A 13,392-nucleotide genomic window follows, 5' to 3' on the forward strand; every position below is an offset into this window, starting at 1 on the left:
GCAGTTGGTGTGGAGCACCATGCTGCAGAATCATGTCGCGTAAAAGAAAATCGCCGACATCTGTGGCACAGCTTGTTGGAAGCGCTCTGGTGATGGCGTAGCGCGTGGCATAATCTGTCACCACAGCGACCCACTTGTTTCCAGACGTGGACAGCGGGAAAGGGCCAAGTAAGTCCAAGCCTACGCGACAGAACGGCTCCGAAGGAATGACGAGCAGTTGAAGGCACCCGGCCGGGAGCGTCGATGGTATTTTTCGGCAATGGCATTTTTCGCACTCCGAAATGTACTTCCGGACGGAGCGGGCAAGGCCTGGCCAAAAGAAGCGTCGGTGGATCCGGTCGTAGGTGCGGGAGACGTCAAGGTGACCTGCCATTGGTAAATTGTGAAGTTCTTGGAGAACTGCTCACCGGAGGTGCTTAGGAATGATGAGAAGTAGGGCAGGACCATCGGGGCGTACATTGTAGTGGTATAATACACCATCCCGGAGAACAAACAGGTGAAGGGACGAATCGGAAAGCGAATATCCAAGCCATCAATGATGGCACGCAAAGTGGCTTCACCGCGTTGCTCGTCAGCAATGTGTAGCAGCTGAGAAACAGAGAAAACGCATGCGTTGGTATCGGGGTCAGGGTCAGCGGGTGGTTCGTCCACTGGATAGCATGATAAACAGTTTGCGTCTTGATGTAATCGGCCCGACTTGTACACTACTGCATAGGAATATTTTTGTAGCTGCAGAGCCCGGTGACCAAGCCGGCCAGTAGAATCCCTGAGTGAGGAAAGCCAGCAGAGCGCGTGGTGGTCGGCGATTACAGAGAAGTGCATGCCATACAAGTATGGGTGGAATTTGGAAACCGCCCAGATGAGAGCCAGGCATTCACGATCTGTAATCGAATAGTTGCGCTCCGCTGCTGTGAGGAGGCGGCTAGCGTATGCGATAACGCAATCTTGACCCTGTTGGCGCTGGGCTAAGATTGCTTCAATACCGTGACCACTGGCATTGGTATGCCCCTCTCTAGGAGAGGACAGGTCGAAGTGGTCCAGTATAGGTGGCGTGGTGAGAATGCTGGTGAGGTGGGTAAACGCGGCAGTTTGAGTGGGGCCCCACGTAAACGGCACGTCCTTCTTCAGAAGATCAGTAAGGGGTCGGGCAATCACTGCGAAGTCTTTAACGAAGCGTCGGAAGCAGGAGCAGAGTCCTACAAAACTTCGGATGTCTTTGACAGACTGAGGTACAGGAAAAGATGTGACAGCATGAATTTTCTCCGGGTCTGGTTGAATACCTGAAGCGTCGACGAGGTGGCCCAGCACTGTAATCTGCTGACGACCGAAGTGACACTTCAAGGAATTTAGTTGGAGCCCAGCCTCACGGAAGACTTAAAGAATAGCTGATAAGCGCTCAAGGTGCGTCTGAAATGCAGGCTAAAATACGAGAACGTCATCTAGGTAGCAGAGGCATGTTGACCATTTTAACCCTTGAAGCAATGAGTCCATCATACGTTCGAACGTTGCTGGGGCGTTGCATAGACCGAATGGCATAACTTTGAATTGATATAGACCATCAGGAGTGACGGAATGCAGTCTTGGTCTTTTTCACCCACAGAAATCTGCCAATAAGCAGATTGCAGGTCTATTGATGAAAAGTTGTTGGCACCGTGGAGACAATCGAGGGCGTCGTCAATGCGAGGCAAGGTAATGCGGTTTAGATTATGATAATCTACGCAGAAACGCCATGTGCCATCTTTCTTTTTAACAAGCGCCACGGGCGACGCCCAAGGGCTTGACGAAGGTTCTACAATGCCTTTGGCAAACATCTTGTTCACTTCATGTGGAATAACCTTACGTTCAGAAGCAGCAGCTCGATATGGCCGGCGATGAATAGGCCTGGCATCACCAGTATTTATGTGATGCTTAACAATTGAAGTCTGGCCCAATTGGTGATTGCTGACGTCGAAGAAGTCGTGGTAGGAAACCAAAAGGCGACACAGAGCTGCTGCTTGTTCAGGCAATAGGTCCGCAGCAATCGTGGGACGAAATGTTGTGTCATGGCAAATAGCATCCTGTGGACATGGTGAAGAATCGGAGCAGGCGTCTACAGAAAACGTCGGGACGTGGTCATCTCCGATAGTGCGGACCGTTGCAACCGACATGCCTTTGGGGAGAACTTCCTTTGTCAGGCCAAAATTAATGACAGGGAGGCACGTCCGGTTATCGGCGACGGTGACGACTGAGTGGGGCACAGTGATATTGCACATCAAAAGGACATCAGGAACAGGTGTGGTGGCGTAATCACCATTGGGAACAGGGAAAGACTATACCAAATCGACGAAAATCAAGGCTTTAGGCGGCAGGCGGACGAAGGCGGTCGTACTAAAGTTGTTCGGCAGTTTAGCACGAATATGCACGAGTAGAGGAAGTTCAAGGCAAAGCGGTACTGGCAGAACAGTCTATCAAAGCTGAATGCGCCATAAGAAAGTCGAGTCCGAGGATTAGGTCATGGGGACAATTGGTCAGCACTGTAAAAAGAACAGGAACGTGGCGGTCGGCGACACTCATACGGGAAGTACATATTCCAGAGACGTCAACAGTGCTGCCATCGGCCACGCATACGGCTCGAGTAGTAGGAGGCGCGAGAACCTTCCTCAGTCGACGACGGAAGTTACAACTCATTATGGACACCTGGGCTCCAGTATCAACGCCGTCAAAGGGACACCATCGATGTGAACATCAAGTAAGTTCTGGTTCGTTGGGAGCGTCAATGGAGGATTTCGACACGACGAAGATAATGCAGCATTACCCCCAGGAGCTGCATGGTCAAGTTTTCCATCCGGGAGGGTCCATAATTGGTCGGCGACGAATAGTGGTGTGGCTGGGGCGACTTGGACCGATGGCGCTGAGGTGACGGCGAGCGAGCAGGACGACTGTCGGTGACGGATATGCCTGAGGTAGGAGGCATACGGAGAGACGTGTAACGGCGTGGCTCGGCATGTGGGCGAGGAGGTGGGGAAAAGGAGCTAAATTACGGTGATGTCCAGGAGGTGCGGTAGTGGCAAGCAACGTGGCCAATGCGGAGGTAACGGAAGCAAATGGGCTTGTCGTCTGGAGTCCACTCTGATACACCGCAACCCTACCACTCGGTAGGGTTGCGGTATCTCAGAGGGGAATACAAATTGCCGCGAGGCGGAGCAGTCGGCACCAGTCGGGCGTCAGGTCGGGAGAGGGAGCAGGCAGCAGGAAAACCTAGGTTTGAAAATTCTTGCCGTACAACTGCCTGAATGAGAGATCACGAGGGCTGGTTGGTCAATGGTGGGTTCAAGTGGGCGTGAATGGAACGGCGCAGGACTTGTAACCTCGAGTTCGCGGCGAACAATACATGTGAGTGCTCATTTAAGGGTGGTGAAGCGGTAAGGTCAATGCAAGCATAGTCGCAGCCATGTAAGGGAGCCGGGAGAACTGTGAAATGACGTGGCGGCATTCCTTGACAATGACGTCAATAGTGGAGACGTTGAAGACCAACAAGTTGAATGCGTCGTCCGCGATCCCTTTGAATATGTGGCCGACTTTGTCAACCTCTGCCATTTTGTCGTTGACGTTCCGGCAAAGAGCGAGCACGTCTTGTATGTACGAGACATACGATTCAGTAGAAGACTGAACTCGGGTAGCAAGCTCTTTTCTAGCAGCCAGCTACCGACCAGTGGGATTTCCAAAAAGGTCGACGAGATTCTCTTTGAAATCATCCCAGCTAGAGATCTCGTCCTCGTGTGTCCAGAACCAGACACGAGAATCGTTCCACCCAAGTAGAATAGGACATTGGCTAGCATAATGGTAGGGTCCCAGCAGTTGTTTTGGCTAGCACGCTCATACAGGTTGAGCCTGTTCTCAATGTCGACATTATCTTGGCCGGGGAATATGCCAGGATCGCGAGGATCGGTAACCGTAATGTACATTGTTGTCAAGTCGCAGGAGTAGGAGACGAGGTTATGGTGGCTAGAAGGGGAGGTGTCAGCATTGGCTGGGCTGCGCCGCGTACGGCGGTGCGGCATTTTTTCATGACGACAGGTGGCGCTCGCGTCGTCTCCGAGATGCCTAGCGCGAGGTTGTGTTTGAGCGGAGGCATTGGTTTGAGCCAAAGCCGGTCGTGGTTTGAGCAATCTCTCCGGCGTGCGCCTCGTGTAGTTAGCTTTGTGTGCCCCGCTTTTGTTTGCTAGTGCATGACGGATCCTGACGGCTCACCTGCGAGTTTGTTGTTTCCTTGTGCCGACTCAACGTGATGGCAAAACAACAGAGACATTGTTTTGCTCCTGGATGTACCACTGGATACGTCTCAGCCAGAAAAAAAGGAAAGAAGGCCTCTCTCTTCGCCGTCCCCGCCGATGATTAACACCGCCAGGCTTGGGAACGTTCCATTCCGCGAGCTGACAAGCCACTGGACAAGAACTGCGTTGTGTGTGAAGTTCACTTCGACGAGAGGTTTGTAGTTCGCAGCTACACACATGTAATCAACGGTGAAACAGTGGAAATTCCCCGTGATCGCCCTTCTCTAACACCTGATGCGGTTCCAACTTTGTTCCCCAACGTCCCTGCGTACCTTTCCAAGAAGCTACCATCGAAAAGAAAGACAGCTACTTCGACTGGATGTGTGCCGCACAAGCGAAAGAAGGTCGACCATTCAGATGAGCATGATGACAGTGTAGTCAGCGACATCCCATCAACTTCGCATTCTGACAGCAGCAGCGGAGGCTTGGACAGTGTTATAGAAGTAAGCCTCCCAAGTAAGTTCTGGGCAAGGCACCTGATTTCAAGCGCTCCAAAAGTTGTGGCATTTTCTGTGTGTGCGTCGAGCGGCGAAACAATGTGCTTTCAGAAGTTACTTTTGTGCACTAGTACTGATGTAGATTTCCACTGCACTGCATATGTGCAGGGATCATTGGTGAAAAGCGTCAATGTTAGCAATGTTATTGATGTGAAGGAGTTGCTGTTTCAGATAGATGCTATGAGTCCTTGTGAAGGGTTAGAAATTCTCAGAATTGATAATACAAAAACAAAACACGAAGTTTATGGAGGGAAGCATTACAGCCTCAGATGTTGCAGAATATCCCAAAATGAGACGAGGTGCTTGCAATGCAAGTACCTTCGGAAGTTGCTGCTGAATCAAGCCTCCTACAAACGCACACGAGGAAGACAGGCTAACTTGTCACGCAAGCTAGTAAGAAAAAATGACCAACTTCGTCGACAGGCTGAGCATTGGCAAGCTGAGTGACACGGTCAAAAAAATGAAACGGGGCAATGAAGCTACGTCTACTGCTCATTTTGAAGCAAAGTTGGCAAGCCTGTCAAGAAAGCAGCAAATGCAAGTCAGAACATGCTTCGAAGCTTCAACTAGGAAAGGCACAAATGGTATGAAGTATGAGCAAGAGTGGATCGTGGAATGCATTGTTATGCATATGAAGAGCCCACGACTTTATGACCACATTCGAAAGCACAAAGTAATGGTTGTCCCGAGTCCTTCATGCCTGCAGTCTTACATCTGCAGGACAAAAGCGGGTTTGGAATAAATGAAAAGGTGCTCGCGGCAGTAGCTGAGAAGGCAAAGGGCATTGACGTTCGACGCAGACATGGAGGCATCCTTATTGACGAGATAAAGCTCTCAGAAAACTTGAGGGTCAACAGAAATGGACTGATCGACGGATTCGTTGACCTCGGCAGCTACACCTCTGGAGAACAAGCAGAGATCCATTGTGACCATGGGCTGGTGATTTTGTTTCAGCCATTCACCGGCAAATGGCAACAAATTCTCGGGGTTTTCGGCTCGCGAGGTAATGTGAAAGCGGATCTACTGTCCAGAATAATTGTTGATACTGTGATCTGCTCTGAGAAATCTGGACTCTTTGTTGATTTCGTCACATGCGATGGCGCTTCATGGAATAGAAGCATGTGGAAAATTTTTGGCATTAGCGGAAATCTAAAAAATACGGTGTCTAAAGTACAGCACCCAGTGGATACAAGTAGATACCTACATTTCATTTCGGACTTCCCTCATCTTGTTAAATGTGTGCGTAATTCCATAGCATCGAAAGGGCTCTTGACACCTAATGGAAGAGTGGGCAACGAGTACATGAAGGAAGCTTGGAAGTTTGACACTGCGAGTACAGTACGGCTGAGAGCAATGCCACATGTAACCATGGCTGTTTGCCAGCCAAATGGATTTGAAAAGATGCGAGTGAACCTGGCGTTTAGGTTCTTCAGCGACGAGGTATCGAGGGGCCTTTATATATACAAGAATGAAGTGGAGACCCGCTATGGTCCTGGCAGTACAATGGCAACCTCATTGTTTGTATCTATGATGAGGGACCTAATTGATGCGATGACGTCTAGGTACAGCCGGAAGGGTTTGAGATGAGGCAGTGAACAAGCCAAACACATAAAAAAGTTCTTGGATTTTCTTGATGTGTGGGAGCAAGCAGTCGGAAAGCAGGGTGGGTTCCTGAGCCAAGGAACAGCTGAAGGCCTCCGTGTAACCCTCTCCAGCACACTCTCCCTGTTGACTTACGTCACAGAGACATTAGGCTTCAATTATTTGATGACCTCACGTTTGTGCCAGGACGCCCTTGAAAACCTGTTTGGTATATTAAGGCAAATGTCAGGTTCCAATGACCACCCCACCCCAGCGCAATTCTTGATTTCTGTTAACTGCCCGAGTTTCTATAGCTTGGCCTGGTCACCTACCAGCGGCAATACGTCGCAAGGAGTTCTCAGTAGCCTGCTTGACCCACGCCACTGCAAAAATTTGGTCGACATGCAAAGTAAGCTGGATGATCTCCTGGATGTGGGCCACCTAAATGAAGTTCACGAGATGGTAAAGGCATGTGATGCGATGCCAGATCATCGTGAAATGGTAGGCTCAAATAGCGACTCTCGCATAACCTACTACGTTAGTGGGTATGTGGCCAGAAAAATGCTAATGAGAACAAAGTGCGAAGAGTGTTCTCAGCTGTTGCTTCAAGCAAAAGACTCTCACTTGCTTCCGGAAGAGTCGTGCCTAACCAACCACATGGATAGAGGTGGCCTACTCTACCCATCTCACGCACTAAAAGACTTGGTTGCTGCGATAGAAGATGCCTTCACGCATTGTTTCAGCTTCAACAAGTTGAAGGCTGACAGCATTATGGACCTGATTTCCTGCCTCTCCATAAATAAGCTGCATATGGTTGGCTGTGCACAACATCACGTAGAATTCACCAACCAAGTGATACGGTTTTTTGTTATCACGAGGTTGCACTTCCTTGTCGCAGGAGAGAACGCTTCGAAGCAAGGGAAACGAGAAAAAATGAAGTACCTCAGGCTGAGGTGCACAACATAACTGCAAAGTTTATATCAGTTAGACCAAGACAAAGCATCTGAATATGTATATAGAACAGGAATTGTTCACATCACATTGTATGCCCAGAAATATCTGCATATCTGAACAGAACTTGCCACCTGACAAATTATTATCGTTTGCACTGCACCTTGTTCACCATTTCTGGGTATATACCTCCATTATATATTGAATTTGTGCTCCATTTCGTGTCATATTGTTTGTTTGAGAGCTAGCAACCATGTATATACAGTCGACCGTGTGCATTATTTTATTAACAATAAATATTCTTTTTCTTTTCTAAGACATTCTTGGCATTTTCCTAGGTGCCACATACGTGGACTTAGTTCTTTGCAGGTTTCAAATATTCGAAACCAAATTTCCCTTTGCGCTCTCATTATACTCAGTTTTGACCATTGGTGTCTACAGTTCTACCTTTCATTGCAAAATTAAATAAACTTGAAATAATCCTGGTTCACTTGAGCGGCCCGGCCCGTTTCAAGTGCCGAGGCGCGCACCATCCAGTAGACGATTAGGACAAGCGCCTATAGCTCATGGCACTAATAAAGTCACACCAGGCAGAACAGCATACGGTACCCTATAATAGTCCCTTAAAATGAAAATGCTGCACTGGCAAACCGCAAACGACCGCCTACTGCGGAAGCTTTCTCTGTTCGGTGGAATTATGAGTTTCATAAGTGTTGCACAGAGCGCGAAGCTAAAGCACGGCGATAAAACGACCAAAATTTAGTAGTACGTCAGGCCAGCTACAGTGATAAAGTCGCCTAGCCTTTAAAATGATTCTCCGATACGCGTATTGCGCCCCAACAAGCCGCGGAGCGAGAAAACACTTCACAGCGGAACCAAACAACCGCAGCGGACCTTAGCCAGCGTACGGGACGCATCTCGGAGTATCTCGGAGTAGGGTGCCTCGATGCGCGCGCCCCCGCTTAGGGTGAGGTCACCCTTTGAACCAGCCGGCGCCGCCTAAACCTGTTTTCGCGCGCTCCCTCCGCCATTGCGTTGCCCGCGTCGACTTCGCCGCGCTGCTGTGCGGGCGTCCTCGAAACGCTGCTGCGTTCGCGCGGCTTTCATCGGCGTAGAATGCCTGGATGTTGTGTTCCTCAGTGCTCCAACCATTCGAGAAATGGTTGGAGGATGTTCCATTTTCCAAGGGACCCAAAAAGGCGGCTTCTGTGGCTGGTGCGAGTCAAGCGTGACAAGTGGCAACCGACGAACTCCTCGTGTGTCTGCAGCGTAAGTGCCACATGTTGGTTCAGTGCTGTTTTTGTTGCGATTTATTTGTATTTTGTTGCGTTTGGGCAGCTAAGTGTCGTTCAATATTCTTCTTGCTCGGCTTAAAAAAGCTGCGTGAAACACTAAAACAAAGTAAATGAGTTTCACTACAGCGCGGTACAGGCCATTGTCTGCCGCTTGCTTGTTCGCATCCGAAATTGCACGACACGTGTCCGCTGGGGAATACGTACCACGCGTGCTTTCGCCGCTTCTTTTCATTCAAAGGTAATTGCCTTTACTAGGCGCTTGCCAGCGAATTGCGGTCTGGGCCCAAACATTGCATCAAGGCACAGAGCATGAGGACAAGCAAGGGCACATAAGCTGTGGCAATTACTGTGCAAATGGATGGTCCAGGAACCAATTTTGATTAATTCACTCACGATTTCTGAAGTTGTTTTTGACATGTGTGCGGCGTTGGGTAGCTTCCGCTGCCTATTAACCGGACGCTTCGTCCTACGACGCCGCATTATGTCAGTAAATGAGATTAACAGAGATCGTTGTTATGTGCAGATTGAGGCGCTCATTCGAGTAATTCGCCTGATATTTCGACTAATTTGTTCTTTGGCCTGTTAACCCGACGCTTCGTTCTGCGATGGCGGATTAAGTCAGTGAATGAGATAGACAGGATATGTTATGTGCAGATTGAGGCTCTCATTCGAGTAATTCGACTGATATTTGGACTACTGTGTTCTCTTGCGTGCTGCCTTCATTGTTTTCATTATCGAGCCGGAAATGCGCCGCTAATTTCAATATCAAATTCATCTGCAGGCTCATTTCGAAGCCAGCAGCTTCGAACAGAACCGCGCGGATGGGTGGAAGAAGCTCAAGCCTAATGCTGTACCAACGGTGTTCCCATTCAAAGGTGAGATGCCTCCTGACCCTGGTATTTGTTACCACGTTGCTTATCGGCTCATTATCTACATTTGAAAAAGTTATGTGAGGAAACGATTCATGCGCATACATATTAAATTTTCTGGCGCGCCTTCTATTCTGCTTTTAGTTAACACAATCTTAAATATATGTAATGGGCATTTTTTCTTATTTATCTGTTTCCAGAACTTCCTAAAGAGCGAAGGCCACCAAGGGAACGAAATGCACACGTGCCTGCATTATTCAGTGACGACGCAGCCGCACACAATTCTTCACGAGAAGTGAGAAACGTTCTTCCCTCAACTACGCAGGAATTTTCTCCCGCTGATTCTTCGTCAGACGGGGAGATAAATGAGAGATTGGCGGCTACGGAAACCAACAATGCTAATGGGCAACTTACTTCGACCCCCAGGGATGCACGGCTTCAAGAAACTGCAATAGTTACTGCGACCCAACCCCTCGATTCTGAGGCAGCTGAGCTTAGGAAGAAGATTGCAGATCTCACAGCAGCCAATAATAAGCTTAGACAACATCATAACGAATCTAAGAACACTGTCAAAAAACTACAGATGCAGGTACGCAAGCTGCAGAAAGAGGCAACTAATTTCTCACGAAATACGAAGTTTTTAAATGAAGACCAAATTCGTGCTCTTTCTCGGAACAACAATCATGGTAATTCGTGGTCAGCGCAAACAGTAAAGCAAGGTCTAAAAATTAAATTTGCTTGTGGAACCACCGGGTATGAAACACTCAGAAAGATTGGCTACCCTCTTCCATCCAGCAGAACGTTAGCAAGAAGAATTCAGGGCCTGAAGTTTCTGCCAGGTATCCTGCATGAAGTGATCGACGTCATGAGGTCGAAAGCAGAGGGAATGGAGGACGTGGAGAAAGACTGCGTTCTCTTTTTAGATGAAATGGAGATAGCACCCGGATTTGAACTCGACCGTGGCGAAGACGTGCTTCTGGGAGGAACGACGTTGCCCTCAAAGCCTGAAGAGCCAGCCAATCATGCTTTGGTGTTTATGCTAGGTGGGGTAAACCAGAGATGGAAGCAAGTGATAGCCTATGAATTCACTGGTAGGCACGTGGACGGCTCTGTACTCAAGGCATATGTCCTGGAAATAGTGCAGATATGCAGCCAGATTTCTCTAAGAGTCCGTGTTATCACATGTGACATGGGTGCAGCAAACCGCGCTATGTGGAGAGAATTTGGCTTTTCGAGCCACCGCCATTCGACAACTTCGTGCTCAATACCTCACCCAACCTTAAAAGGGAAGGAACTTTTTTTCATCTCGGACCCGGCACATGTCCTTAAGAACCTGAAAGGACAGCTTCTAAGCTCAAAAGTTTTCACACTCAGTGATACTACAGTAAGCAGGAACGGACTGACGGCCTCGAAGGTGAAATTGGAGCATGTACAGGCCGTCTTGGATTATGACGCAGCCAACGAACTTAAGGTAGCACCAAATTTGTCAGAAACCCACATTAGTTGTGGGCACTTCACCAAAATGAAAGTAGGAGTCGCTGTCCAGCTCTTCCGTGAAGCCCCACCAGCTATTCGGTTCCTAATAAAAGAAGGAGTGATTGAGCCAGAGGCCGAAACAACAGCGTGGTTTATGGACCTCGTTTCTAGGTGGTATGCCCTCATGTCATCGCGTCATCCCACCATGGCGCTAAGCCGCAGGAACATTACTAAATATCATGCCGCCTTGGACACACTACGCACGGCAACAGACACCATCAGAGAACTGAAAATGGGCACTGGATCTCAGTGGAAGCCATCGCAAGCAGGGGTCCTAATTGCGACAACGGCTGTCCTTCGCCTTCAAGAAGTGCTTCTTGGCAGTGAAGGGTATGAATTCCTCCTCACGAGCAGGCTGTTGCAAGACTGCCTAGAAAACCTTTTTTCTGTGGTGCGGCTCATGAAGCCAGTGCCCACTGCGTATGACTTGAAGTGTGCACTCCGACTCGTCAGCGTCAGCCACTTTCTTCACACTCCGAGATCAACAAGCTACGAACTTGACGACCGCGAATACCTTGTCGATCTGCTTGCACATAGCAAGAAGGAATGTGCAGAAAGCGAAGTCGATGAAATCAACGACACGGAAATTCTGTTCATTGAAGAGCTCACGTCAACCGAGTGCCGCATCTTGTTTTACCTTGGCGGTTTTATTTTGAAAGGAATTTTGAAATCTATAACTTGTCCGCAGTGCAAGGCTGCTCTCCTTGGCAAGCCTGACGATCAGTATGCTTCCCTGACTGCACTCAAGGAATACGTCAGGGATGGGCAAAACCTCGTATATCCAAGCGCTGATGTCATGAAAACTTTAAAAAACTACGAGGAACATTTCACCGCTGTCAACTCATGGTGCACAGGCAAATTTTTCACCATGAAGTCGCCACTTCGTTCTCTGATAGCCTATCTCGAAGGCATAGACAAACCCTCAGTGAACACATGCATGGCTCACAAAGAACGAATAAGCAAAATGCTGACTGCTGCATATGCCAGAGTGAGGCTCCGAATTCATCTCCGACAAATTCCGAGCACTCATCCTAGTGGCCACGGAAGCAAGACTTGTGCAGGGGTCAGCCTTGCGTAAGCAAGCTGGAATCTGCAGTTCTGCGAGCCTTTTCCTTCAAAGTCTGAAGTCTGCATCTATATATATAGTGATCACAACTATTTTATCAATTACGGTCTATTTAACATAAATGTCGACTTTTAAAAAGTGCAATAATGTTCAGTGTTCACGTTCCCATTAAACACAAATCTCTAACTTTGTGTGTTTTCATAAGCACTGAATAAATGATTTCATGTTTGCTTGGGTAACAGCTTTTGTATTCATCTGGCTGTTACCAGACGAAAAGGGGACTTTATATTTTATTACCGTTGCTGATGCTGTTTCTTCAAAGCGTGCAGAACCAAGACGTTGTTGCATTGACCGCGTCGGCTGAATTTTCTTACCGATCAAATTCACTCACTTGCATTGGGACATCAGTGAGGTTTCCCATGCAATCCTGTTTACCGCGCCTCCGTTCACGAAGAAAAATGCCCATTCAGCCTTTTAACGCCCTCCGCATAACAGCGCGGGAGAAAGGGGGTTAGCCCCAGTCGCTGCCGAGCGTGAGATAGGGAGCCGGAAAGCGGAGGAGTCCGTTCTCCGCGAGAACAAGCATGCAGTGGGAACGAGAATGGCGGCCGCCGTAGCAGACGACGCAGATGTCCTCACCCTAAGCGGGGGCGCGCGCATCGAGGCACCCTATCTCGGAGCCGACAGCAGCGCCGCCGCATCGCCCTGAAAAAATGCTGCCTCTCGGGCGCTCCGATGCCGACACCTCCCCCTCTAGCCACCATAACGAGGTGTCGTCACCGGAAGCCATGGCAGGATGGTGCGGCCGCTGCGGAGCTCCGTGGCAAGGACGGGGAACGGCACCCTCCACCAAAATGTTACGCAAACAAAGTATTAAGACTGCAGACTATTTACAAAGTATATTTACAAAAGGTGACTGCAGCGGTGGCCAGTTCAGCCGACAGCTCGAGAGCGTTCGTCGTCTTCGTCGGGGCGCCCGCGTGCATCGATCGGCCACAAGAAACACTCAATATGCATGTATCAATAAGCGTCTCCTACATTTTCTCAACATAATAATTTCGTGAGTGATCTAGTTCTTTTGTCTGAAAACTGAAAACTAGCATATAACAGCAGTGACAAATAACTTTTGGAAGAAAAGGAAGGTTTTCTTTTGCCATGGCATCAAACTCCTAAAGACAATGCAAAGCCAAAATTAACATAAAACCAAGTCTTATTAATGATTCAGTCTAGATAATAAAGCTATTCAATCAAGGATGACATCAACATTTAATGAAGCTAATATAT

General features: G+C 48.7%; 1 protein-coding gene and 1 pseudogene across 1 annotated transcript; both read left to right on the forward strand.

The window, feature by feature from the left end:
• The first annotated feature begins 4,202 nt into the window (after positions 1–4,202).
• LOC142568302 (uncharacterized) lies at positions 4,203–5,720 on the forward strand (annotated as a pseudogene).
• Positions 5,721–8,280: 2,560 nt separating this feature from the next.
• On the forward strand, positions 8,281–12,661 carry LOC142568394 (uncharacterized). Its single transcript, XM_075678391.1, has 3 exons — positions 8,281–8,611; positions 9,419–9,512; positions 9,707–12,661. The coding sequence occupies exons 1-3, from the start codon at positions 8,459–8,461 to the stop codon at positions 12,118–12,120; spliced, it is 2,661 nt and encodes an 886-aa protein (XP_075534506.1). The 5' UTR covers positions 8,281–8,458; the 3' UTR covers positions 12,121–12,661.
• Positions 12,662–13,392: the final 731 nt, after the last annotated feature.

The sequence above is a fragment of the Dermacentor variabilis genome, unplaced genomic scaffold (assembly GCF_050947875.1).
Source record: "Dermacentor variabilis isolate Ectoservices unplaced genomic scaffold, ASM5094787v1 scaffold_18, whole genome shotgun sequence".
In the NCBI taxonomy this organism is placed as follows: domain Eukaryota; kingdom Metazoa; phylum Arthropoda; class Arachnida; order Ixodida; family Ixodidae; genus Dermacentor; species Dermacentor variabilis.

What these genes read in the sequence shown, in the direction of transcription:
- LOC142568394 (XM_075678391.1), top strand. Translation starts at nt 8,459, where the DNA reads ATGCCTGGATGTTGTGTTCCTCAGTGCTCCAACCATTCGAGAAATGGT. An exon ending in ACTCCTCGTGTGTCTGCAGC is followed by an intron (nt 8,612 to 9,418) that starts GTAAGTGCCACA and finishes ATTCATCTGCAG; the next exon opens with GCTCATTTCGAAGCCAGCAG. An exon ending in AACGGTGTTCCCATTCAAAG is followed by an intron (nt 9,513 to 9,706) that starts GTGAGATGCCTC and finishes ATCTGTTTCCAG; the next exon opens with AACTTCCTAAAGAGCGAAGG.